Source organism: Antedon bifida, chromosome 6 (genome assembly GCF_963402885.1).
Source record: "Antedon bifida chromosome 6, ecAntBifi1.1, whole genome shotgun sequence".
Lineage (NCBI taxonomy): Eukaryota > Metazoa > Echinodermata > Crinoidea > Comatulida > Antedonidae > Antedon > Antedon bifida.
In genome coordinates this window covers 16,044,216-16,069,095 of record NC_136231.1, presented here as the reverse complement: position 1 = coordinate 16,069,095, position 24,880 = coordinate 16,044,216, and the positions used below count along the sequence as shown (strand labels likewise).

At 32.5% G+C, this 24,880-nt stretch overlaps 1 protein-coding gene across 4 annotated transcripts in view; it reads right to left on the bottom strand.

Annotated features, from left to right (window-relative positions):
• The window catches only part of LOC144845361 (WD repeat and FYVE domain-containing protein 3-like), a 62,526-nt gene that overhangs the window by 6,391 nt on the left and 31,255 nt on the right, over positions 1-24,880 (bottom strand). Inside the window, exons 20-57 of one of the 4 annotated variants that reach the window (XM_078702632.1) lie at positions 24,474-24,702; positions 23,796-24,056; positions 22,612-22,802; positions 22,005-22,157; positions 21,277-21,512; positions 20,766-20,875; positions 20,375-20,501; positions 19,658-19,884; positions 19,136-19,323; positions 18,510-18,644; positions 17,885-18,058; positions 16,987-17,022; positions 15,904-15,951; positions 15,483-15,668; positions 14,985-15,186; positions 14,727-14,798; positions 14,469-14,531; positions 11,727-11,813; positions 9,701-9,833; positions 8,893-9,079; positions 8,574-8,629; positions 8,384-8,428; positions 8,174-8,267; positions 7,945-8,040; positions 7,637-7,714; positions 7,178-7,396; positions 4,661-4,832; positions 4,296-4,441; positions 3,571-3,719; positions 3,146-3,275; positions 2,751-2,836; positions 2,452-2,535; positions 2,268-2,328; positions 2,037-2,156; positions 1,491-1,608; positions 1,002-1,108; positions 489-642; positions 28-119 (exon numbers count right to left, since the gene is read on the bottom strand). In XM_078702632.1, the coding sequence (XP_078558758.1) occupies positions 28-119; positions 489-642; positions 1,002-1,108; positions 1,491-1,608; positions 2,037-2,156; positions 2,268-2,328; positions 2,452-2,535; positions 2,751-2,836; positions 3,146-3,275; positions 3,571-3,719; positions 4,296-4,441; positions 4,661-4,832; positions 7,178-7,396; positions 7,637-7,714; positions 7,945-8,040; positions 8,174-8,267; positions 8,384-8,428; positions 8,574-8,629; positions 8,893-9,079; positions 9,701-9,833; positions 11,727-11,813; positions 14,469-14,531; positions 14,727-14,798; positions 14,985-15,186; positions 15,483-15,668; positions 15,904-15,951; positions 16,987-17,022; positions 17,885-18,058; positions 18,510-18,644; positions 19,136-19,323; positions 19,658-19,884; positions 20,375-20,501; positions 20,766-20,875; positions 21,277-21,512; positions 22,005-22,157; positions 22,612-22,802; positions 23,796-24,056; positions 24,474-24,702 (5,052 nt within the window). The remainder of the gene's footprint in view (positions 1-27; positions 120-488; positions 643-1,001; positions 1,109-1,490; positions 1,609-2,036; positions 2,157-2,267; positions 2,329-2,451; positions 2,536-2,750; positions 2,837-3,145; positions 3,276-3,570; positions 3,720-4,295; positions 4,442-4,660; positions 4,833-7,177; positions 7,397-7,636; positions 7,715-7,944; positions 8,041-8,173; positions 8,268-8,383; positions 8,429-8,573; positions 8,630-8,892; positions 9,080-9,700; positions 9,834-11,726; positions 11,814-14,468; positions 14,532-14,726; positions 14,799-14,984; positions 15,187-15,482; positions 15,669-15,903; positions 15,952-16,986; positions 17,023-17,884; positions 18,059-18,509; positions 18,645-19,135; positions 19,324-19,657; positions 19,885-20,374; positions 20,502-20,765; positions 20,876-21,276; positions 21,513-22,004; positions 22,158-22,611; positions 22,803-23,795; positions 24,057-24,473; positions 24,703-24,880) is intronic. The other 3 variants (XM_078702633.1, XM_078702635.1, XM_078702634.1) reach the window with 3 other exon arrangements.

Below are 24,880 nucleotides of genomic sequence, written 5' to 3'. Positions count from 1 at the left end.
GATATATTAAACAATGAACAAACTCACTTCTCTATGCATTCTGATGAACTCCTTTGGATCTTGTTTTGCCCACGGTGGTAAAATAACATCTCCTAATCGGGTTCCATTTTGCTTTACACCTGACAAATGGAAAGTTATGATAATCTAGTTAGGCCTCTGTTGTACAACCACTCAAAAGTTATGACATTCAATCTATCTAATGTCATGATAATTAAATTGATAAACTTCTACAAGATCATCAAATGATCAAGTCGAGTGGTTGAGCGGTTAAGGCAGGGGCGCCTTTGTCATTGTGAACAGACGAACAGGCACCATTTAGTGGCAGCACTCGACATCCTTAGTGGAGAAGAAAGTTGTGGTATGTGTTGTGGTATGTGTTGTGATATTCAGCCCAAGTCGCATATTATTCCTCATTTACATTTACAAATAAAATACATATTTTACATATAAAAGTGAATTTTAAGATATATTATTCAGAATTTAGTTACCAAAATCAAAATTGTTGTGATTTGTCATGAACTCTGGAAGGTAGAAAAACTCTGGAATGAGTTCTTTGACATCAGCCATGTTGTGCTTAGATGCAGACTGCCACGAATCACTTACACTATGGAACATTCTATCGGCTAAATCAAAATGTCCACCCTGAAAACAAAAAATATGTATCTAATCAGGTGAGATGACTAATACAAATGATTAATATAGATTGTCATGTAAACTGAACTATTTACTAAGACTTCCATTTCCAAAATTATTTCCCTTATAAGACAATTTTGTTGTATGATAATTGAAGCAGTAATAATATAATAATACAGTCATGTCTCCCAATACCGGTCTATCCCAAAATATGCAGTTTTTCAGGAAAATATGGTTTTAGAGGAGCTCTTAGACTTTCTCTTGGATGCTGTTGGAGCAGGTATCTTAATGCTATCAGAAAGATGGTGCATTAATGTTGTAAGGAAGTGACTAACTTTCTTCCAATCTACAGCAGAAGCTAAACATACCTGTAACCTCAGGAAGTGTTGTGTGAAAGGTTCCATTCTGACAAGATACGAGGCAACGATCATCGCTGATGAATAATGGGTACCATAATGATAGGCTGGTGTTTCTCCTAAAACATATCATATTAGATCATGTCAGTCAATAATCATTTTTAGGTATATTACATGCCAAAGATACAACCTATTATATTTATTTTCTTATGTCTTATATGTCTTATATATTCTTACTGTATCTCAATTAAAAAAAAAATTTAAAGAGTTGTGTTTATGTATTGTATCTACTATAGCCACATTTGGCTTGTACCAACACACATCAAGTCTAGAGATCAAAGGGTATTGTACAAAACTACTTAAAGCTTACTATCCATAAATGCCAGCCATATACCAGATATATTGCTTGTTTTTATAACAAATCATCAATTTCAACTTGCACAAATATAAAAACACTTTCATCTTGCTTGTTCAATAAATTGAAGTATGTTAATACTTTACCTGTTGGATCTTCCCATTCTCGATATCTTTTGTTAAACTGACTTAGTCTGTCAGGTGTTTGTGCCCCCATTGGTAACGATAGATTTCGGAAAGTGGTTGGATCGGTTAAATCCAGTTCCTAATACAAATAAACACAATAATAGAATATAGATTATAAAGTAGTCTTAAAATATCCTTACGCATGCACTCATAACATTTATAATATCTGTATACTAATCCAATTGATCTAATATAATAATATGAGGCATGGATACACTTAAGAAAAATATTATAGACCTCAATATTGTATGGGGAATGTAAAACAAATTTCCATTTTAAGTGGACCAATAAAACTTCTTGAAACTGGAGACTTGTGTATGCAAGAGAAAATTTAAATTCATTTTCAATGGAACATTTCTTTTGAAAATATTCTTATTTATGCACTCATAACATTTTTTAATGTGTATCCCAATTCTGATCCAATCGAGGAACAAGAAAATTGAGACCGAACTGCTATATGGTGAATGGAATATATATTCTGTATTGATGAAAAAATATCATTCTTACCTCTGACTCATAGTCAGCAAGGATCCATGGGAAGACAGGATATTGCATGAGGTCATTGTAAGATCGACCCGCAAGAGTGTTTAAGTACATCAGATACTGGAAGTTGCTGATCTCACCACGCTAACAAATATTAAATTTAAATAAAAAAACCATATAATGATTTTGATGGAATATGTAAATGAATATGAATTCTACTAATATAAAAACAATTTTTAACAATAAAATACCTACCTCCCACCTCTGTGTCACAGATTTTTCACCAATTAGGTTGCCTAGGCCCAGGAAACTTGTTCTAAAAAAGTTAATTAAATTGAGTTTTGAAATTATAAAACAATCTTGTGTGTATATATTTGTCTTGTAAATACAGATAAAGATAACAGAACCTAAATTTGATTGGTTAATACACTGCACTTACCCGCCTTCAATTTGCGCATTTCTCTTCATGCCGGACACTGATTGGTTAGCATCATCTGTCAATCTTGTTGCTTCAGCAACAAACCTATTAGAATATTATGCATGATTAATGATCAAGCACATTTTAGTAGTCTGTCTCAGAAATTAAGTATTTATTGCAATCATGATTCATCAGTTACAAGTATAATTGATAGCTAAAAACAACATTAATCTCTGGTCTATTTACATCTCTACACAATTATCAAATACAAAATTGGAGTACCAATAGACAATAGAGTAAATGGAGAATAATACACTTACCTTGCATATACTTTGTTACGGATCTTCTTGGGGAAAGCTAGAAAATGGTTTCTTCCATCTGATGAAAATGCTTCAATAGCAATGGGCTAAAGAAATAACAAGAACATACAAAAAACAATAGAATAGAGTTCAGAGCTTGGGAGAGCTGGGTGTATGGCATAAAATTTTTCAAATGTCTCATTTGCCACGGCAATACAAAAAATACAACAAGATGATAAAACTGAACTTAATTAATTGCATTTATGTAAATAATAATAATAATAATGGTAGTCTTTATATAGCTCATAATACAATGTTTCTAAGCATTTACACACACAAATGATCCATAAAACATCCTAAGATAATCCAAAAAAGAAGAAAAGCAGAGGAACCACCAAAGGTAATGTGTTTGTTACCTGCAGTAAGTAGCGGCGTTTATGAACTTCACGGATGTCCTCGTAGGCAAACTTGCTGCATATACGCTTGCTTGCTGAACGCGTGCCATGAGATGTGCGAGGAATGATAGGTTCTTGGCTATCCTGAGTTCTGTAAACACCACACAAAAAAATAACTAATGTTTTTTCTACAAAAATGTCAAGAGCACAACCATGAGGTGTCAATTTATTTTCCCATGTCATTGAAAAGTGAGGGAAACAGGCATTTAGAAATAATGCAAATTAAGGTACGGTAGTAGAAGAGGAGACTGTATACTGTATGGTAAAAATATTGAAAAAAGCTCAATTCAGGAATCCTGGAGTGAATATGTGTGAGCTGGCATGGAAACATAAGCTAATTATGGAAAACAAAATATAATAAATGAATATCATTTTGAGTTGCTTACTTTGCTGGTAATGAATCTACATCACATATTTCTTGATTGGAATGTAATGTGAAGCCATCAACCACATAGAAGTGGTCTTTACAAAAGAGTAACAGGCCTTCTGATGTGTCAAGCCCTTGTATACGTGCACATCTGAACATGTATCGAATCTAAGGATAAATGAGAAATTACAGAACAAATGAGTAAGGCACTTTAAAACATTAATGTGACTCTTTATATACTCACATTTCCATATTTGGGCATACTCAATGAGTTGATTTAATTAAATTTGAGTTTCTTCAATTTATATACTTTATTTTGGTCTTGGAGAGTGGTTATGAACAGTTATTATTATGTAAGTCCAATTAAATGTTTGCATGCAAATAAACACTAGTAAACTTCTACTTTGACACCTACAATGACTCCATTGTGTTGGCTAACTGTACTTTCTTGACGAGTTAACAAATAAGCCTTGTTTGGCCTGGTTCACACCCAGCCAGTCTAAATGTCTTGTGATTCCTAACTGGCTCAACTTTTCTTGCCTAGCATTACTCCAGTAAACGGTTATACCATTAGAAACAATCATGTTTATTTTGTTCTGTCCATGTTTTTGAATGGCAAAATAAATGATATATAATATGATAACCGAAACCAAGACATTCTCAACTATATTTCCTCTGGTTTATCACAAAAATTCCTTAACTAGAATTTAATTTGTTCTTACTAAAATAAGTATATATACTTACAGTTTCACCTTCTTCCAGCAGCCTCAGAACCATCTGGTTATCTGTGGTACTCTCTTCTTTATCTCCTGGTGTATCAGCCTCACTGGAATCTACCTCTTCCTCTTCATTCTTTGCTTTCTTAGTAACTAAACTTGATGGCCTTATACCTTAGAAAGAATACAATGTTCAGTACAAATTCAGTCAGTAAAGCTCCTAGCCTAGCTCCTTTACACTCAATTCTAAACATCAAGATTTAAATACAATTGTGTAGAAAGACTTTTTATTAGTTCAGGCCAGCAAAATAGCATGGGCTAGTACAATATATAACTAACTAGTCCAGTGGACTGGTATAACATTTCAAATTATAAAACATGATAAAAACTTACCAGTGCGAATACCTTCCTCTTCTTCTAAGGTCTCTCCATGAATGTCAGAATCTGATGTAGATTCTGATACTGGGCTTTCTGGTTGGGGCATGTTCATCAACTTCTGAACTCTTCTTCTGGAGAAGAACTCCCGACTGTCTAAGCTTACTGCCATACGAGTCTTGCTTGGTTTCTGTCAACAAACCATATTATTTGGTAAGGGGTAGATCCAGAATTTTGTTGTAATGAGGGAGCGCTCACATATAATATCAATAATAAAAAAAGCAAAATGTAGTTCATATTTTATCTTAGCTGTCAAAAAGGAGAGCTATCCTCTGGATCCATTCCTTCATTTATTGTTTATCACATAAACAGGCAAGTGTTACAATAATGCATCTATCACAAGAGGCTCAGATCGCTCATTCATTATTAGTACAACTAGGATTGGTGGTTTAGGCTTAGAGGAAATGTGTTTATAAAGCAACTAGTATAGCCCTGAAAGTTTGAAGAACCTGGTTAGGCCTAGAGAAACTGATGTTTACTGAATATAAGCTTATAAAGCAATTTGTAGCAGACAAATTTGTCTATAAGATTCTGAAATGATTCCCTTAAAATGGTTTTACTGGTGTTACTTTATACATTTGAAAGCTTGAAGCAAGTGTATTAGCACACTGGTACACTTACGATACAGTACTGAATAAAGTAATATTAGTAAGCTTAAGTAAATTTTAGAAATAAAGTTATTTGCTTGAGAGCTGAAAATATGAAATAAATTGATTAAGATACAGATATTTAAAAAACATGATAAATTTCCTCCCTGCAGCATGATTAAATAAATCATTCATGGCGTTACTGTATTAAATCATCTTAAGGTTTAGTGACGTACCTCTTTACGATTGCCTAAAACATCGGAAACTTTTGCCAACACTTTTCTAAATATTGGAGATTCAGCCTGAAAATGAGACTAGAATACAACAATCTCAGCATGGGTGGCATTTTAAAATCCAATAATCCAAATTTCCATTCATGCTGTGATATATAATGTAACAAACCAAGTACAATAACACCGTAAACCAGGGTCAAGGGTCAGACGAAACCATAAGGGCGTGCTTCACAGGTTACAGACACCTGGACAATTATACTCATTTAACAAAACCCAAACTACAGTAATTTATACTATTAGCGTGCTTAATTGATGGTCCAGTGTTAAAATAAGAGTTTAGGAAAGAAAATAGAAGGTAGACAGGAAGACAGTAATTTAGGAAGAGTTGTTGAGGTTAAAACTGAAAAGAGAAGAGAAAGTAACACCACGTTTTAGGTATCAATTTTCACAATGCATGTCACAACAGTTTGAACAAAAAAGTATAGTACTGTACAGTATATCATTAGAGGAAACCATATTCTAGATCAGTGTTTTGCAATGAGCAAGCCATAATAGAAAATTATATGCATATGGGAGGTACCATAGAAACTTGAGGGTTTAAAGAACTACTGTAAACACATTTTTCAATCATTTTTTAGAGCACAATGTTTTAAATTTCTACCATGGGTTACCTCATAACCTCCAGAATTAAAAACAACTTTCTAGATTGCCTCTACTAAATAATTTGTCATTACTACATACTCTATTTACAGTACTTCATGTGGGATTACTAATTTCTATACAGTAGTATGGTCAATCAAATAAAAAAAGGAATTTTCTAATGTGCCAAGGAGTGCTATTATTTGATGTAAAACCCAAGAAAAACTAAAATAATATTTCAAATAAACTCTACAATAATGTGCAGCCAGTGCATAACTTAAATAAATACTCAGTACTCAATATATGTTTCCATAAAATCTAAAGGGTAGTATGTCAAATGATTGTTATCTTATACAAATGTTTACAGTGAATAAAAAGTCTGAAGACCATGTTTCAAAATGATTAGCTGGGTATTACTGCAAAAATGTGTATTAAGACTTGACAAATATGTCTGACAGCTAGGCCTACTAATTGTTGGATTAAAAGTACACCAGAGAATGCTATTAAAGCCAGAGAAATTTAAAGCTAGTTCCTGAAGCTTTTGAGCACCAAGTATATGGATGTAAGAGGCCAAAAACTGTTAAATAAAATCAAAATGCTTAGCAGGGTATTATATCTGACACTGTACATCAACCAACAAGCTAGCCACAAGGAAACTTAATGCTTTATTAGGACTAGCTCTTTGAAGTTGAAGTCTTTTAATCATTACGTGAACATTCTTGATAACATCATGGCATGTCTCAACAACTCTATCCATTATGCTCTTTGCATGAATAAGTGAAAAAGAAAAATAAATTATGAATTATGAGCCAATCAATTTCGTATTTTTCAGTTGACTAATCTATGAAACTAATCAATGAGCATTTAGTAAACATTTACAACTTAAGTGTAGGTGTGTGAACGGAATGAACAAAGATGTCTGAACAACTTTAACTACTTAGTGTGTGAAAACACTTTATGTATCAGATATAAACATAAAATGATCTAATTTAATAAATCATTAATATAATCATTACCGAATCATTAAACTCATCTGGCGTGTGCGGGTAGTTGAGGTAGAACATATCATTGCGCATCATCTTTTTACGCATTCGACTTGGACCTTCAGTCATGTCCAAAATCCACTTGTCTAGTTTTGAGCCTTGAGGTGGACCCCATAAACCACGCTCTCGCGTCAATTCCACCTCCATCTGGTTCCATTCATTCTGAATATATCGTTGAAAATATTGCTGGCTCTAAACACAAACATTAAATATTACATAAATATTATGCTTATATACAGTATCAAATGCATACACTTAATGAACACTACTTGGCCATTCTGGAGTGCTTTTCACACAGTAAATACAATGGCACCCCTATTCAGTAGGGGACAAATCTCTATAAAACGAATGAGTGAGGGTCAATATAATTTTAATGGTAAGACACACAAAATGGGGAACATTGATGGATCAATATGATTACCATGATATTACCTCTTTAGCTTGGCTATATTGCAATTTCACAAGCTCAGTAACAATTGCTACATGTGTTATTGTACAGTTCATTGCTTCCTGTATTTGAAAGGAGAAGAGATTTGAAACAAATAAAAGGGTACAGTACATATAACTATTATAACAGTAACCTAATACACCTGAATATCTAACAAACTATGGGCCCATTTTGGTTTAATTATTTACCTGGGTAAGTTAGAAACTAACCAACTTTCAAATTATCAAAGTAATTAAGTCTGAACAGGCCCTATTAATAAACTCTAAAGCTATTGCATAAAAATTAAAATTACCTGGATACCAAAAACTGGAAACTTTTGTATACTGCTTTCCCTCTTAAGTTTTTTAGTAGCTAGTCTTTGTAAACCACTACCAACTCGTGCAAAACGCTAACAAAATAATAAAAAAATTTTCTTAAAATTTATTATCAACGTATCTTGTACTAATATATTTTCCCCAAAACCTTTGTATGCATCGTTTTAAAAACTGTTTGCCAACAATGTTTAAAAAACTTGGTCTTACCGATTGTTGTTGCTGGTAATCTCTAACAGAAATCTTCTTTTCTTTGTTAATATAGTCATTCCACATTTTAGTTGCATGCTCAGACATGGTCTCCCTGAAAAATTGGTTTCAATTATTCTAATATAATATTTAATGATGTATAATTTAGTTCAGTAAGTGCTACCTATTTCAATTTCTTATGAATTATGAAATAAATAAATGAATGAATACCTTGCTATTCTGAGTTCAACATTCTGCGATGTTTTTCCACCCGTCCTAAATAAATACAAACAATTATACTGTATATTTCAAACACTTCAAATACTGTACACTAGATAAGTATGAATCAGATCCAATAAAATACTAACCATATTACAACATAAGTGATAATGAATTTAAAATATATCATAACATTACTTACAATGCATTCTGAATAGTCTTGTATGGTAAAGTTAGTTTGAAGATGTCTTCAATAAGCTGGAAAAAACAGATATTATAATGTTACAAGATAAATAAATAGTAAAGTCAAATAAAACAAGGATATGGCTACTGAAAGAAATGTTAATGTATTGTAAATTAGATTTTGTTTTAAAAAGAAGGACCGTTTAATTTATACCTTGTTGACTTCTTTGTCTTGTCAAATTGTATTTTGAGAATCTCTAATGATCAGCTTTGGCTGGATCGACCATCCTCGTTAAATATTGTTGAAATAAAAATAAATAAATATCTAAGTATCTTACCTGTTTTTTACATTGAATAAGTTCATCCCATACTCGTCTGGCTGCATTTCTCACCAACAACTGTCCTTCATGGTTCGTGCTCTCTGTCAAATTGCTGACATTGCTGTCCCTCAATAAAGGTTCTACATGCCATGTGGTTGTTCTTATGCTGTCACTGCTTTGACAATGGGAACAGGTGTTACTACCGCTATTAAGCAAAGACAAGAATATGCTACAAAGTGACCAGATAAGAACACCATTGAAGCCCAGGATAACATGCAAGATGCAATGGTACAGAATGAGAGATTTCTTTGTGCAATGGTACAGAATGAGAGATTTCTTTGTGCAATGGTACAGAATGAGAGATTTCTTTGTGCAATGGTACAGAATGAGAGATTTCTTTGTGCAATGGTACAGAATGAGAGATTTCTTTGTGCAATGGTACAGAATTAGAAGAATCAGAGATTGTGCAAAAGTAAGGAATGATATTTTTCTCTATGCAAGGTAAGATTGGACTGAATAGAAGAAACATGCTGCGCATAGAAGAAATAGAAAGGCAAAGGCAGAAGGAAGGAATTTGACTAAATTAAATTTGTAAAATGAATATGCAATAACCAGTCTCTTAAAATAATGTTAACAAAATTAATAGATGCAGCAAAAAGTTTACTCAATGGTAAATTTAGCAAAAAAAGAATCAATATAAACAAAATAAATGTAAATTCATAAACATAATTCATTTTCTTTTAATAACTCTTGTATTTATTCAACAAAAATATAAACATATATTAATACTTATTATTACTTTAATCAGAAATGAATTATATCATACCTTGCATCAGCTGTGAGGCAAAACAGAAGATGGCAGAGGCAGCCAATAAACTCTGGTTCATAATTACCAGGACCAAACACCAAGCTACGGTTTGTGGTTAAGCTATGTAGAGCTTCTAGCAATGCTGTCAGATCTATCAAGAGAATATATGTTAGAACTTTGCTTCTGGAGAATAAATTATGATTGGAAATGTTGCCAAACCCTGATGTAAAATGTACTAAATGCTCTAAGTTGAGTTGCCAAGTACTGTAGTGCGGCACCACAAATTACACAGGTTCAAGGCTCTTCTCGTCTATTAGCTCTGGTGCTAGAACAAATCTTTGGGGATAAGGACTTAAAACTGGATGGCTCGTGCATATAAGAAACCAGAGAATACTTTAGAAAGTATAGTATGTTACCTTGTTGTTCTGGTTAATTTCCAGTAAAATCACCATACTACTGTATATTCCATTACATATGAATAACTATATAATTTTGAACTATAACATGCATACTTTTTAAATACAAGTGGCAATACAAAGTTGAAACCTGGATTCTTTTTAAATAATATTGAAGAAAATAAAATATAACAAGACAGGATATAAAACAGAGGAGATGCCTTAATGGACTAGATAAAATCTTAAAAACAAGAGAAATCTGTATGGATTGGCCACATATAGAGGATCAGGTGTTTGAAATATGTAAAAGAGGAAATGGTCACAGAAGGACATAAAGAACAAAAAAGAAGATTCCATGATCTGAACAGGAAAGTAAAATAGTCTTTTCTTTTTAAACACACAGATCACAGGTCAAGTTGGTCTCAAGGAAATGTAGAACCATAACAACAAGTTACCCACAATTCTCTATGGTATGGTGAAAGCTGTTAAGTCTGATGTGACGTCTCTTGTGATGTCTAGAGGACTAGGTAGGTCAATGATTACTGTATGTCTCATACATACATGGTTGTTGCACCTGTCTGGCTGGTTGCTGTTGGGAGCTAACTGACTTTTGACAACAGATCACATTGGCGACCTTTGTTGAATGAGCATATCATATGTAAAGGGTGATAAATCAAAACAAACCATTCCTTCAGGGACAAACTGTCATAGAATACTTTACAATGGCTAAAGTATGGTTAGAACATGCAAATCAGTATACAGTAAATGTGTTATGTGGACTTTGTCCAGACATGCAGATAGAGAAGTGAATGGCATTATGCACATGCAGGGACCTGTAACTTGCCTTCATTTGCTATTTGCAGCTGGAAACAACCAGAATCTTCTTTACTGCCTGCTTGGTTAATAAATAAAGGTATTTGTAAAGGAAATGAGAAAAATTAATTGATTGTAAGTTTCATTCTGATGATTAAAAAGTTAGCTTGTTAACCACCAAATTTCAGTTCTTTAAATGTACAAGGTAATACACGGCCATATCAACCAGTACAATTTGTCAGGTTTCAACCTGACTTTTTGACAGGACACACGGATTAATGACAGCCTCCGAACTCCTCTCGCACCAGGCGTCAGTTATTTTTTGCAATCTTGCCACTTATAGCTATGGCCCTGTAATAGTGTATGATGATGAACTAAAAGCTATAGTGACTTTAATAGTGAGCAATGTACAGTATTAATTGTTTATGATGATGAAATTGATGAATTTAATAGCTTAAAGCTTAAGGTAAAATGAAAATGGTAGAAGCTTGCAACTATGAAAATCCATGTGTTTCCAGAACACGACCTTTGTGGTGATGTCTGCCTACTTCCACTATAAAACAAGCTGAAGTACATGGTGAAATAAGCACTGTGGGTAATTAAGCATGCAGTGGGTGGGATAAAAGAGTTTTAGGCCACACATGTGTGCAATAGATTTATTATCCAAATTAATTTTAATCTGAGCATTGCAAATTGCTCGACGGCTGAATTATATTTTAATTTTGAACCTGTTCGATCATTTATATATAGTACTGATGGAATGAAAATTAAATGAAAAGAAAAATGTTGAAAACTGTTAATTGAAGATATACATATATTATAAAATAACAGCCTACCTGCAACATTATTGTGTGGTCTTGACAACTGAAACATTATGGTGCGATTCAAGCAGTGGTAGATATTGTCCAATGAAAGACCATGTGCTGAACAACAAATAAATAAATTATTAAGAAAACATTCAAATTCTTTGCAGTAAAATTAATTCAGACATAAAACTCCTTAAAGCTGGATGGTCATTCCTTAATGGTAACATTTTGATCAGATTTTAAAATTAACTTTTATCTCAACAAAAATATTTAAAAAAAGTAGTAATTCCTCCACACACTACAAATGGCTGGCAGTTAATTTCTGAATTTGGATCAAAATGCCAGTTGATGTTTTTGCTACGAGCAGGCCAAAATACTATCTACAGTAGAACACCTATTAAGGGAAAACTTGTGTGTGTTCCCTTAATAGTCGTTGGCTGTAGTGTTAAAACATATATTGCCCCACACTATTAAACTAGTTTGACAAAAAAGTGTGATGTGGTACCCAAATATGGTAGTGATATGCCCAAATATGGTAGTAATATGACATTATCATGTCCATGTATGGGCATTTCACATATTTTTGTCACATAAAGTTTGATAGTGTAGACAGAGCTTTCATAGGAAGTGTATCTGTGTCCCCTAAAGATGGTTATTTTATATTTATCAGATTTTTCCAGGTTTAAGGAGTCACCATGAAACTTTGTATATTAAATATTTGTTCAATAAAGTAGCAAAAATGCAAATGCAAGAATTTTACTCAGTTAATTATTATTGAAGCAACTAATAAAAAAAGAGTTTAAAATCCAAATCGTTATCAAATATTCAGTTTAACAAGTGTACAAGAATTCAGGACAAAAAGCATTGATTAAAACAGTAAAGTAGCAATAATACATTGAAATAGTATTGTACTATGCAGCAATAAGCCACACTATAAATCCAGTCAAATTGAGTAACTTTTATTCTGAATTATCCATGTACATATGACGCTGATCTGCCACTATTTTGGTACTTTAGTACTGTATGCCAAACCTGTAAATCTGGCCCAATGACGAAAATGGGAGTGAATCCATTGCCAAATACGTCAGAGTGGTAACATAAATATGCTACATGTACTCTTTATTACTTTTAGTTAATAATTAGATCATGTTAATTGTTACATCAGTGCTATCTAACTATAAAGTATTGATATAATAGTAGACAAGTTCACCTATAATAAATAAAAAGCACAAACCACATTCCAGCGTGGATAAATGTAAAGTATTTAAATGAGGACAGAAAAGGCTTAGCAGGATTCATTTTTAAAACAAATAACACACTACAGGCACAAATTGAAACAGCTCAGAAAGATTTGTACTAAAATACAAAACCTTCAGCAGTAGTTTGATTTTCAAAAGAAGAGTTTAAAGGTAAGGTCAAATGATACTGTAAAAAAAAGTAAAGAAAGGCTTGATATCCATAGAGATCTAAAAGCTAGAGGACAGAATGTTGTTATTGGCTGATTTGTGGAAAAGTGGCCACAATAAGGAGTTTATATCTATACCTTTTTTTTTCATAACGTCTTAGATTTTAATTAATTAATTTATTTTTTTTTTCGTCATTTATATTATATTTATATTCATGAATAATACCACCAAACTTGCGAGTTAGGATGACTATAACGAGGCATTTAATAAAAAGGCAAATTGCCTTAAAATGTAAATGTGACATGTTTCGAGAAACTATTCTCATCATCAGAACAGTAAACAACGCCTATTGGTATATAAGCACTCTAGGCGTTGTTTACTGTTCTGATGATGAAAATAGTTTCTCGAAACATGTCACATTTACATTTTAAGGCAATTTGCCTTTTTATTAAATGCCTCGTTATATTTATATTATATTTTATTTCTGTTAAAGGAAAGTCTTTAAACAGTGATTGGGTTCGCTTTTGACAATCCTGGCTTTTTGTTTCTTTTTGTATTTTTACGTATTCTGTGGTAATTGTAAAGAGCCAATATTGAATAAATCAAATCAAATGATTTGTATGTTTTCAGCTATTGTATTTATTCTTCCCTCAACTCATACAATATGCATGCTATCAGTAGAAGTCTTTCTAAAAATGCCCTTCATGCTACATTCCAATGTTCAACATGCTCTTGCATATAATCTCAATACAGCCTAAAATTGTTGTCATTTATACATTTATTTGAACTGTTCATTTGTTATCTGATCCATTTATATTTATTTGATCCATTCATTTAATCATGGACCTTATAGGTCTATGATTTAACCTTTGTTATCCAATGCCGATGATCACTTTACTGTATATCACAAGATTTGATTTATTCAATTTAATATTCAATCATTGTACATGTAGATAAAAAAAAGCCCAGATGTAATTTGGTAGCCCAAACTAAGGTTACAAAACTTTTTTTTTCAAAAACAAACACAAGCAATAAAAAGAAGAATTTAAAACCATTGATTCACCTCTGTAAAATAATCTAAATTGCCTTAAAACAAATGATGATAATGAATTACTAAATGTAATTAATTTAGCTAAAATGAAATTTAAATGTGGTAAAAATTAAAATGCTTTATAAGAAGCTACAGTTGAAAATAGTGTAGATTAAAAAGGTAATTCATAAAATAATCCCTGTATGAATATAAGTGTTAGTTTTGTTATACAAAAAAAAGTTAAAGCAACATAAACCAACATAACATTAGATTATGGGGGGTAAAGCCATGGGATGGACTCATGGGGTGAACACAATGGCCGTGCATTACACTTACATGACGTGTCTTTTCTGCCACCAAATTCGGCGCTTAATATTGCCCAAAATTTGGGAAAGGTTTCTAGGTGCAAGAGTATATATCGTTAATAAAATGTTATTTTGCAAAATAATTCATACACTTAATAAAATAAAATAAATTTTATACACATTTTAAACACAATTTAAAATAACAGAGCGAAAAAATAATAACACCACTGTTGACAAATTGTTTTTCAAATGTTATATTTCCCATTAAAAACAAATAAACTGACGCTACCTCTCTTTTTAGCTTGTGCTATCAACTGTGCAATGAAATCAAACACCTCCTTTGAATCTCTTGTATATACACCTACAAAATGTAAAGGTTTTAAAACAAATATTATAAAAAATGATAAATAAATATAAAAAATAGTAAAATATATTTATTTAATTTTCACTAATTATGGTTAGTTGGCACCATACAATGGAGGGGCAAAAACCGGCTAGAATCTTAAATGACATGTTATGTACGAGTAAAGTCCTATAGAACTCTTACCTTGCCACAGTTTGTCAACAACTCGAGAAGAAAAGTAAAAAACATTGTGGATAAGGTTGTTGTATGATCCTCCAGAGACAAACGGCAATGCTGCTTCCTCACCAATCAAGACATCTGCCATCAGGAAGTGGTCCATTAATGTGGTCAACATCTCGGTTTGGAACTCATTTATCTGAACTGTTGTAGCTCGCTCTGGGGTAGCCTGTAAAGAAGAGAAAACAGAATGATGTAGTCAACTCTCCCACAATGCATTGTGATGCTCAGTAGGCACTCATTAGTAGGCACAGTTGAAGTTATTCCTTTTCAAACGTGTTTTTCATTAATTTAAATTATTGCCACTTCTCGTCTATTTTATTATGTACAACGCATTGAGAGCTTGTGCGCTATATAAGAATTAACTATTATTATTATTATTATTATTATTGTCCAAGGTCTTTTAAAGTATAAGTAGTTGAAATAAATTAATGGTACAAAAGGCTCAATAAAAGTATGTTTTACCTCTAATACAAGATCCAAAACCGGTGGCGTTTTACTGGGCATGCTCAGAGAGAGACTATCAACAATGATTACTCGTAGAAAGTTGATAACTAGCTTTTTTGCTGGATGGTCTGTAAGGTTACCATGTGACACTCCAGGTCTATCATGGTTCTGACTAGTTAGAAACGGCATGAATCCTGGAGCAAACTATGCAGGGAAAACAAAAGCATTGATTGATTAATAACTTTAACAATAGTAATATTTTGATGATCCAAGTTCAACAGAAAATTCGATTCAATTCCATGATGGCACTGAAATTGTGTTCTGACATAAGACATGCCAGAGACATGCTTTGGAATGCCAAGTGATACATGGTAACGAGATACAGTGACATATGCTATACTGTACAAAGACACTTGGCGTGTGTTATGATTTCACATACCTTAATCTCTTCACTAGGTGACAAAATATCATTAGTTTCATCGCCACCCTGAGAATAGAAATGAAATCAAATAATAATCCAAATTAGTAAAATTCTATAATTAAAATTATATCAGTTAATTTTAAATTTGTAATGCTATATTATTGAAAGTTGTTGAGATTCTAGGTATAAATAACATGCGAAATGTCTCAAATAAATACATAGCACACTGTTTTACAACTTGATTTTTTGAATAATTTGAAGAGACTTTACCCTCTTTGCCGCATACTTTATATTATTATATTGAAAAGTAACAGATTTATATTTGAATTTAAAAAGGGTCATACAAAATGTATAGTCATAAAAGAAAAGAAAAACATATTTAAAAGATAGATAATGAGTATTGAATTAATTTTCATACAACAAATATTTATATAATACCATACTAAAATATTTGTTTTAAAAATAATACATTTTTCATTCAAAATATTGAAATATAATATTAAGAATAGGATGATAAAATAAGTTAAAGATGAAGTAGAATTGATCTATTTATCCATGCAAAATGCATTCACTAGTAATATGTATGATATATTTGTAAATATGAATAAATAAGATTTTCCATGGCGTAAATAATGCATTAAAAAAGATTTTGTTATTATCTTGAATTTATACACCAATTCCAGAATAAAAATTGTATTATTAATTATATGTATTTTGTTAACTTCACTATATAAAAAACGTGAAAAACGAGAATCTACAATGATTGTGAATTTTGTATACATATCAGGAACAATAAATAATTTATTATTTTGCTAGTACAGTAGGTTAGATTTTAATGCGAGAGAGTGTCTATATGATATTAATGGTTAGGTAATAATTATGATGTTTAATATACACTACCCTTTATAATGTAGTAGAGTATTAGATTAATATAGATAATCTATAATACGATTAATATAATATTTTTCTAATTAGTTAAATGGCTGCTATGTATTTGTATTAATACTAGGCAATATTTTATTTGCTACTAATATTAATGCAGTATTATACTATATACTACTATTACTCATTTTGTATAACTAATTGTTCATGATATCTTACTTCCTCCGCTATATCTTCTAGGTTTCCCAAAGGTGTCTAACAAAGACATAATATTATATAATAGAACTTTAACCTGAACATTCTACACAGTTTAAAATCTTAGGTGCTGAATAAAAAGAGGAGAGAGAATACATTTTTGCAGTTTCATCTTTAATTTTGGAATTATTCCAAAACAAAGAATATAATAAAAGTGAGTTTAGAGCTGTTTTAAAATATAATCCAGCATGTGAGCATTAAGCATTGCTCCAATCCCACCCTGTTGCATTTATAATTGTGCATAGTGTGAATATGATTAGCCATACATTTTCATTGGTCAAATGTTAACACTATAACTACTCTGTCTACACTATCAAACTAGTTTGACAAAAAAGTGTGATGTGCCCAAATATGGTAGTGATATGTCCAAATATGGTAATGATATGACATCATTATGTCCATATATGGGCACATCACATTTTTTGTCACATAAAGTTTGATAGTGTGGACAGAGCTTTAGTCCTTTCAAAAAGTTGTTTTAATGTGCAGAAACAGACAAAGGTAGATGGTAAAATGGAATTTAATAAAGAAATGATACAGTAAAGATAAAAATAATAAATTGAAAATGATGATGATGATGATTTTAAGTATGTTACAGTATATTGGTGAACCTACAAAATCTTATTCTCCCCCAAAGAGAGATTAACTTTAAAAATTAAATTGGTATACTGATAGTCGGATAGTCTTCATAGTGTGTAGTCAACTTATATTAAGAGGAAACCCCTATTAAGGGGTCACTTTTTGTTTGGTCCCAAATAAAAGTTCTACTGTTACAGTTAAATGTTAAATGTATGTAATAAGAGATTTAATGAATTTAAGTATACAAATCAGATAAATAAAATTGATCAAATTTTGAAAATACCTGATCTGAATGTGCCTGATAAGGGAAAAGGCAAGAGGCTAGGCCGCATAGGAAATCAGCACTGGTACACACAGGCTTAAAGTCTGTCAGATTGTGATAGAGGAAGAGCAGAAACTGTATCAAGATGACTGGGTATTCCATCAACCATGACTGCTCATCTTCATCCTGCCAAGCCTACAAACACAGACAAACATAGATAAAATAAGTGTGTTTACTACTCATCGTAAGCATAATTGATAAACAGTAATCCTTACAATAATTGATTGGTAACATGCACAGTGTTTAAAGACATTTAATGTTAGCTGAGCCGAGTCAGCCTGTTAGTATAGATGGTTTATGCAATGTTTGTACACTTTTAAAACCCAAATAATAAATCTCCTATATCTGATGTAGTGTGCAAATTGGATTGTACAAACGAAGATTGAAATCAACAGGTTTTTATTTAATGAAAGTAAAAAGTAAAATACAAAATTAAGCAATGGTTGTTTGGGCACATGAAAAGAATGGAAGAAAATAACTATGTTAAAGGATACAAAATCGTGTAATAATGTAATGTAAAACAAACTCATCCAGTGACTTTAAGGCTATGATTTTAAGTTTGTTGTTTGATATCATGATTTCATACCTGGTTTAGCATGACTCTGATCTGTGAGAGGATGACGAGGCCAGTATCTGGACAGATAGATCCTGTTAACTTGTGACCAATAGGTTGATTTGCAGGAACACCAAACACAAACTTCCACAAAGTGTCAAGATCCAACTAAGAAACAAAACCATTCATATCGATGACATTGGCAGAATGACAATCAGGACTATGCACAAAGCATGAGTTTGAGACCACTAAGACCTGTCAATATCTCTTGAATTGTCCATGTTCATAATGTTGTTAGAACACATTCACCAGTGTTTCAGAATGGAGCATTTGGAAATAGTATGAATTATCTAACATAAAATGCCTTTGGAATAAAACGCTTAAAGGTAAGGTTTAAGTTATTTAAAATACCCAATGGAGACTTAAGCTCTGTCTACACTATCACACTTTATGTATGTATGTGCCTATATATGGACATGATGATGTCATATCAATACCATATTTAAGCATATAACTACCATATTTGGGCATGTCAAACTTTTTTTTGGTCAAACAAGTTTAATAGTGTAGACAGAGCTTATCACATTTTTTGGTCAAAAAGACAGAGCTTTATTGTTGTTAGAACACATTCATCATAATGCTATTAGAATGATGCATACCTGACTGCCAGCTTCTGCTAACTCTTGCACAGGTTGTCCAAGCATCAGTGCCATTAGAAGGAAGTAGATCTCTGGAACATCAGCATGTTTTTGTAACCACCACTGGAGAACTTGGAAGCCTGGCTGATGGCAGGCATCTCGGTTGATCTCTCTAGCCTGTACTTTGCTGCTTTTACCTAAATTATAACCTATTAAAAAAAAATACAACGTTAAACAGATATACTACATACAGTATACTTAATGAATGGGATCTGTGATATGATTCCACTAGTGACAGTGAAATACTGAATTTTACCCAACTTCTAGTTTAAAATGACAGGCAGCACAGCACAGGCAACACCAATTTCTAGTGTAATTGTTAAAAATGTATTCTTTAATTTCATTTTTACTATTTTTCAAAGTTGTACAGTTACATAAAAGAATAGAACAAAGTACAAAAATAAAAAAAATAATAATTTTTCAAATTGGTTGTTATGCCATATGGTAAGTTAGTCATTATAAATAGTTGAGTCATAACCATACCTAACACCACCCCAACTCTGTTCTGCAACACTTGGTTAGTTTGATCTAGCCAGCCACCTCCATAAGAACGTTCTCTTCCTTCCCGAAAGCATGATATCATTGACTGATTGTGCAGAAGGGCAAGCAGAATACGTAGGCCTAGGATAACAGTTGTCGGATGACAATGTCCTTGCACAAATAGTAACACCCAGTCTAGGCCTAGGATCTTGTGTATTTCGTCACAGGTACTATAAATATATCAAACACAATTTAATAGTAACTGTACCCTTAATCTTTGTTGGAAAAGATAATGATGATAAAAAAAAAATAACTAAATGATGAAGTTGGAGTTTTTTAAGTGTCATGTGGATGAATGAATAGTGTGTGGACTATCGTAAAAAGTTAAAGTAAGAGAATGTATGAATGAATCTCTCATTGAATCGCAAGAGGTTAGGATTTTAGTTGTATTCACCAATTACAGTACACTGTGATTATTCCACTAACTTTCACTATCAATACATATTTAAGGATTTCCCATAAGTGATATACATTAAGATAGAGATGGTGTAGCAGCCTGAAATGAGTGACAGTCAGTAATCCCTTGGAAGAGGGAGAAAGCTGACTTAAATAAAAGATGATGATGATGATGATGATGATGATGATGATGATGATGAAAGGTAAGTGTTTCCCTTAAGTGTGAATAGTGAATACAGTCACTGGCTATGCAGATTCTTTTACCTATGATTGATATTATTGGTTCCTGGAGTGTGAAGAAGGTGGAAAAACATTTCCAAAAGCACATTCCTCAGATGGATGTCATGGGCAGACACTGCACTGGATCCATCATCAGAAAAACTGTCACTATCTACAAATTAAAATGACAGGTCACATACATAAACATATCACCATAATACAAGCGAATCCATTTTAAGAGACATTAGATCCTCCCCCACCCACTTTCAATTATAACAATCATATTCAATTGATCTTCTTGATACACAACTTAAAACTCATCACTAATAGTAATGCATACAAACGAATTCTATTCTTGATTCGGATATATAAATGTATTGAAAATAAACAAACAAAACAAATATGGTTGATTCAAAATATAAAACAAGCACGATACCTTTCAAAGGACTATGTGCATCTCCAACGAGTAATTCTAAATCAGTCTTGGTAACAGCTCGTTCATCTGCTGATGAAGACGGCAAAGTAGAGGCAAGAAATTGTGCAAACCTACAGAAAAGAAATTAGTGGTTAAAAGAAATAAAGAGAAGAAGAAATAAGGTTTTGTATACAATGTATGATATTCTTTGTAATTTTGTATATTCTATGTAGATTTTGGGAACAGAGCTTTAAATGGTTATGACTATGGGTCTTTCACACATGAACTGGAGCCGGAGCTGGACAGGAGTAGGTGTGAAAGACACTTTAAAACATTACAGTACAGATTAAAGCAGTATAATGCAATAGATCATTCCATTTTCTCAGGTGTGATCTCTAAAATATTGAAAACTGATTGCAAGGTTATGATGTGTACAGTGCTACAGTACACTAAAGCAATACAAAGTGATACATATTAGTAAATGTAGATTTGGAAACAGGGCATCAATAATAATCTGAGTAAGTAATCATACCTTAAAAGATCTGTACTACTTGGAATTCCTTGTAAGAGAACCTGAAGTAAGTTGCTGATAGCAACAATGTTGGAATGAGATAAGTAATAATTATGAAGCATATTGATGAGGCGGTTCACCATCCGTAGTGAACGGAACAGACGACCATTTTTCTTCAAGTCACTTGAGTCAGTGAGGAGTTCATGCAGATGCTCAAAGAGAGATCTCTGGAGATCATTCGGAGCATTGTGCCATAGCTAAAAAAATCAAACAATTTCTTTGTTTCAATATTAGGCCAGCATGTGCAAAACTTTTGATGTTGGGCCATGCATCACTGCTTCAGCCAGGCCATGCAACAATGTTCCAGCCTATTTGCGATGTAAGCCTATGATGGTCTATGAAGCACATCACTCCTCCAGCCTACGATGGGCCATGCAACACTGCTCAAAACTATTGTGCAACATCGATCTTATTTGAGCGAACTACACCACACTGCTTATGCCTATGTTCAGTCATGCAACAATACTATATAAGCTGGGCTGTGTAAAGCTCTGTTTACATTATCAAACTTTATGTGACAAAAAGTGTGATGTGGCCAAATATGGTAGTGATATGACATCATCATGTCCATATATGGGCACATCACATTTTTGTCAGATAAGGTTTGATAGTGTAGATGGAGCTTTACATTGAGTCTATGTTGAAACTACATACTAAGAACCAATTTTGAAATTGGCCCTGCAACTTACCTCCAAATCAGCAAGTAAATCCTCAAATGCTTTTTCATGTGGAATCATAAGAGTTTCTCTGCCACTGTCAATTGTGCCAACAAGTGAAAAGGTCAAGTGCAGGATATGGCTGTTAAGTAGATGCTTCTTTTTCTTAAGTAACATGGCAAGAATCTGTAATTAATGTGATACAAAATTGTCAAGCTTTCTAAAAATATAAAAAGTATATTTTGTTGTAAATGTTTCATTAATGACAGAAAAGAACATTAGACATTTGGAGTGTTATGGATTTATCAGATCAAGAACTGTGATACACACATACCGTTAATGATTTGAGCGACACCCACTGTTAAACATGCATTTGCACACATTGCCAAGAGATACACAAACTAACAGTGTTGTTTGTAGTCTATGAGTGAGATACCTACCTGTCTAGCGATCTCACGAAATAGACTAATTGGCTTGTATGACACAAAGTATATCAATAGAAAACCTAATAACATAAAGATAGCAGATGTGTCTCAAGTATAGTTATTGCAGAGTTTTTTAAAATTGGCACATCAGGAAATTAATTATTGATAGAGAATAATATGCTGTTTGGCCACACTATAATTTTAATTTCACTTACTTGGTAACCGTGTGTCCGTTCCATCTCCTGCATGGCTGGTCCGTTGTTCTTGACAACACACACTAGTGCTTTCACTGCTGCATACAGACCTTCAACATCTGTAGCCATGGCAACAAGCCCTAACAGACAAGCAGACCCACCTACATTTTCAAGTGTACTGGCCACTGGTTTTGGACAGAATGTTCTAATACCTGTTTAAAATATTGATAGAAAGTATTAGTATTATTAAATACATAATATAGTATAATATATTGAAGGAAGATGCTCCATGATTATATGTAAATCAATCAGAGTTAGAAACACCCTTTTGATCCTATTGAAATTCATATTTTGCTCATATGATGATTTTTTTTTTTTTTTTTTTTTTTATTCAGTATATTACACAGAGGCGCCTTACAAGATGGAACCACCTTAGCTTCAAGGCGCCTCAGATTAAAAAATACAATATTTTAAAACAAAAAACAGAAACATCAATCAAATCTTCCAGAATTAACAAGAAATTATTGTACATAATAAAAACAATAAAGCATTTTCACAATTCGAAAGAAGATCTGAACCAAAAATAAAAATTTCACTTAAAAATTTCAAATTATACGCTAAAGAAAAATCCTTGGCTAAGATATTCTCAATAATTGAGTTAGCGCTTACAAGTAGAATATCTCTTTGTGTATTATAATTAGGGCAGTAACATAAGAAATGAAGCGGATTCTCAACATTAAAGCCACAAGTACAATTTGGATTGTCCCCAAGTCCATGTAAGAATAAATGCGAATTGAGACAGCTGAAACCAAGTCGGATTCTAGTGTGAATTTGGTTAATCTTCTTATCACCTGTATCATAATAAGAATGTTTTTTTGTTTAAACAAATTGGTTTTCAGTAGCAAATTTTTAAACTCAACAAGAGATGAGGAATTTTTTATTTCATTATTTAACTCGTTCCAATGTGTTATAATAGATGGGACAAAAGATAAACGATATGATGTGGTCTTACAAAATGGAATTATTATATTTCGGATGTTACGCAAGTTATAAACTTCAATATTGTCAGAAAAATTAAACAAGGAGTAAAGATACACTGGTGTTAACTTATGAATAATTTTAAAAAACAGCATTACGTAATGATAAAGTTAATCACTCTTATCACTAACAACCTAATACAGTGACATTTAGAAAGAAATACCTACCCATATTTCCAAACAGAACTGCCCCTAATGAACGGCCAGGCCCAGTTAGGTGTCCAGCTGAGTTGTGTAAGATTCTGATTGGTGTAGCATTGTCATGTGATGACAATGACAATTGCTTAGAGATTGTTTTACTGTCAACTTTATTGAATATCTTTCTAATCTTTGAGATTGTGAGTGTGCTCAGTGCGTGTGCGTGGATGCCAAATATAATCCGTTCTTCAGCTATTTGGAGGTTGTACAAATCATTACGAGATAAGATGGCTAAAAGAAAAAATGTTTTATATCAGACAATGTCTTCAAGTTTTTGTCCTAAAATGGCTGCTATAGCAATTACACCTATTGCAGTGTCAATGTTATGTTTATATGTGAAGAATATAATGGTACAGTATGTCTTGAGTTCATAAGTAACTATCATGTGGAGGGTTTGTATGGAAAGTACACAGGTCTAATATCAATTCAATTCAATTCAATTCAAATTCAATTCAAAATTCTTCAATCATCCCACACGGGGCAATTCAAATATCAACTCACTGTTTGTTTATTTGTTTAAATATTTTGTTGTATGCTGAAAATCTGAAGAAAAAAAATTGTATGAAATTCACTCAAAACTTTGCATGGTTGTTAACTAATATAAAACAGTTTCATAAAATATGTAGAAGTATGATCAATTGATGTTACCTTCTGACTTGGGTGCTTGAAAGCTGCCAACATATGTAGGGCCAAGGTTGTAAACAGCTGCAATAGTGGCACCATTCATAGCATCCTCAAACAAATGAGCAGGGCCTAGCCTCCATAGTAAACGTGATGAACTTTGATAGGAGATAGGAGTACCAATGAATGCATACATTGAGACTAGACCACCTGGATTATTAGCATTGCCACCTGGAACTGGCTGGATATAATGCATCTAAATAAAACATAATTTTCCAATTATTAAAAAGGGAATCATAAATAAACCGTACAAATGATTGTTAAATCAATATTTATATAATATAAAAGATTTTCATTTTGACATAGAATAACATGTTTTCCGTATCTATTCAATAAGTTGATAAATAAATGCATGATACAAGAACAAATTAATT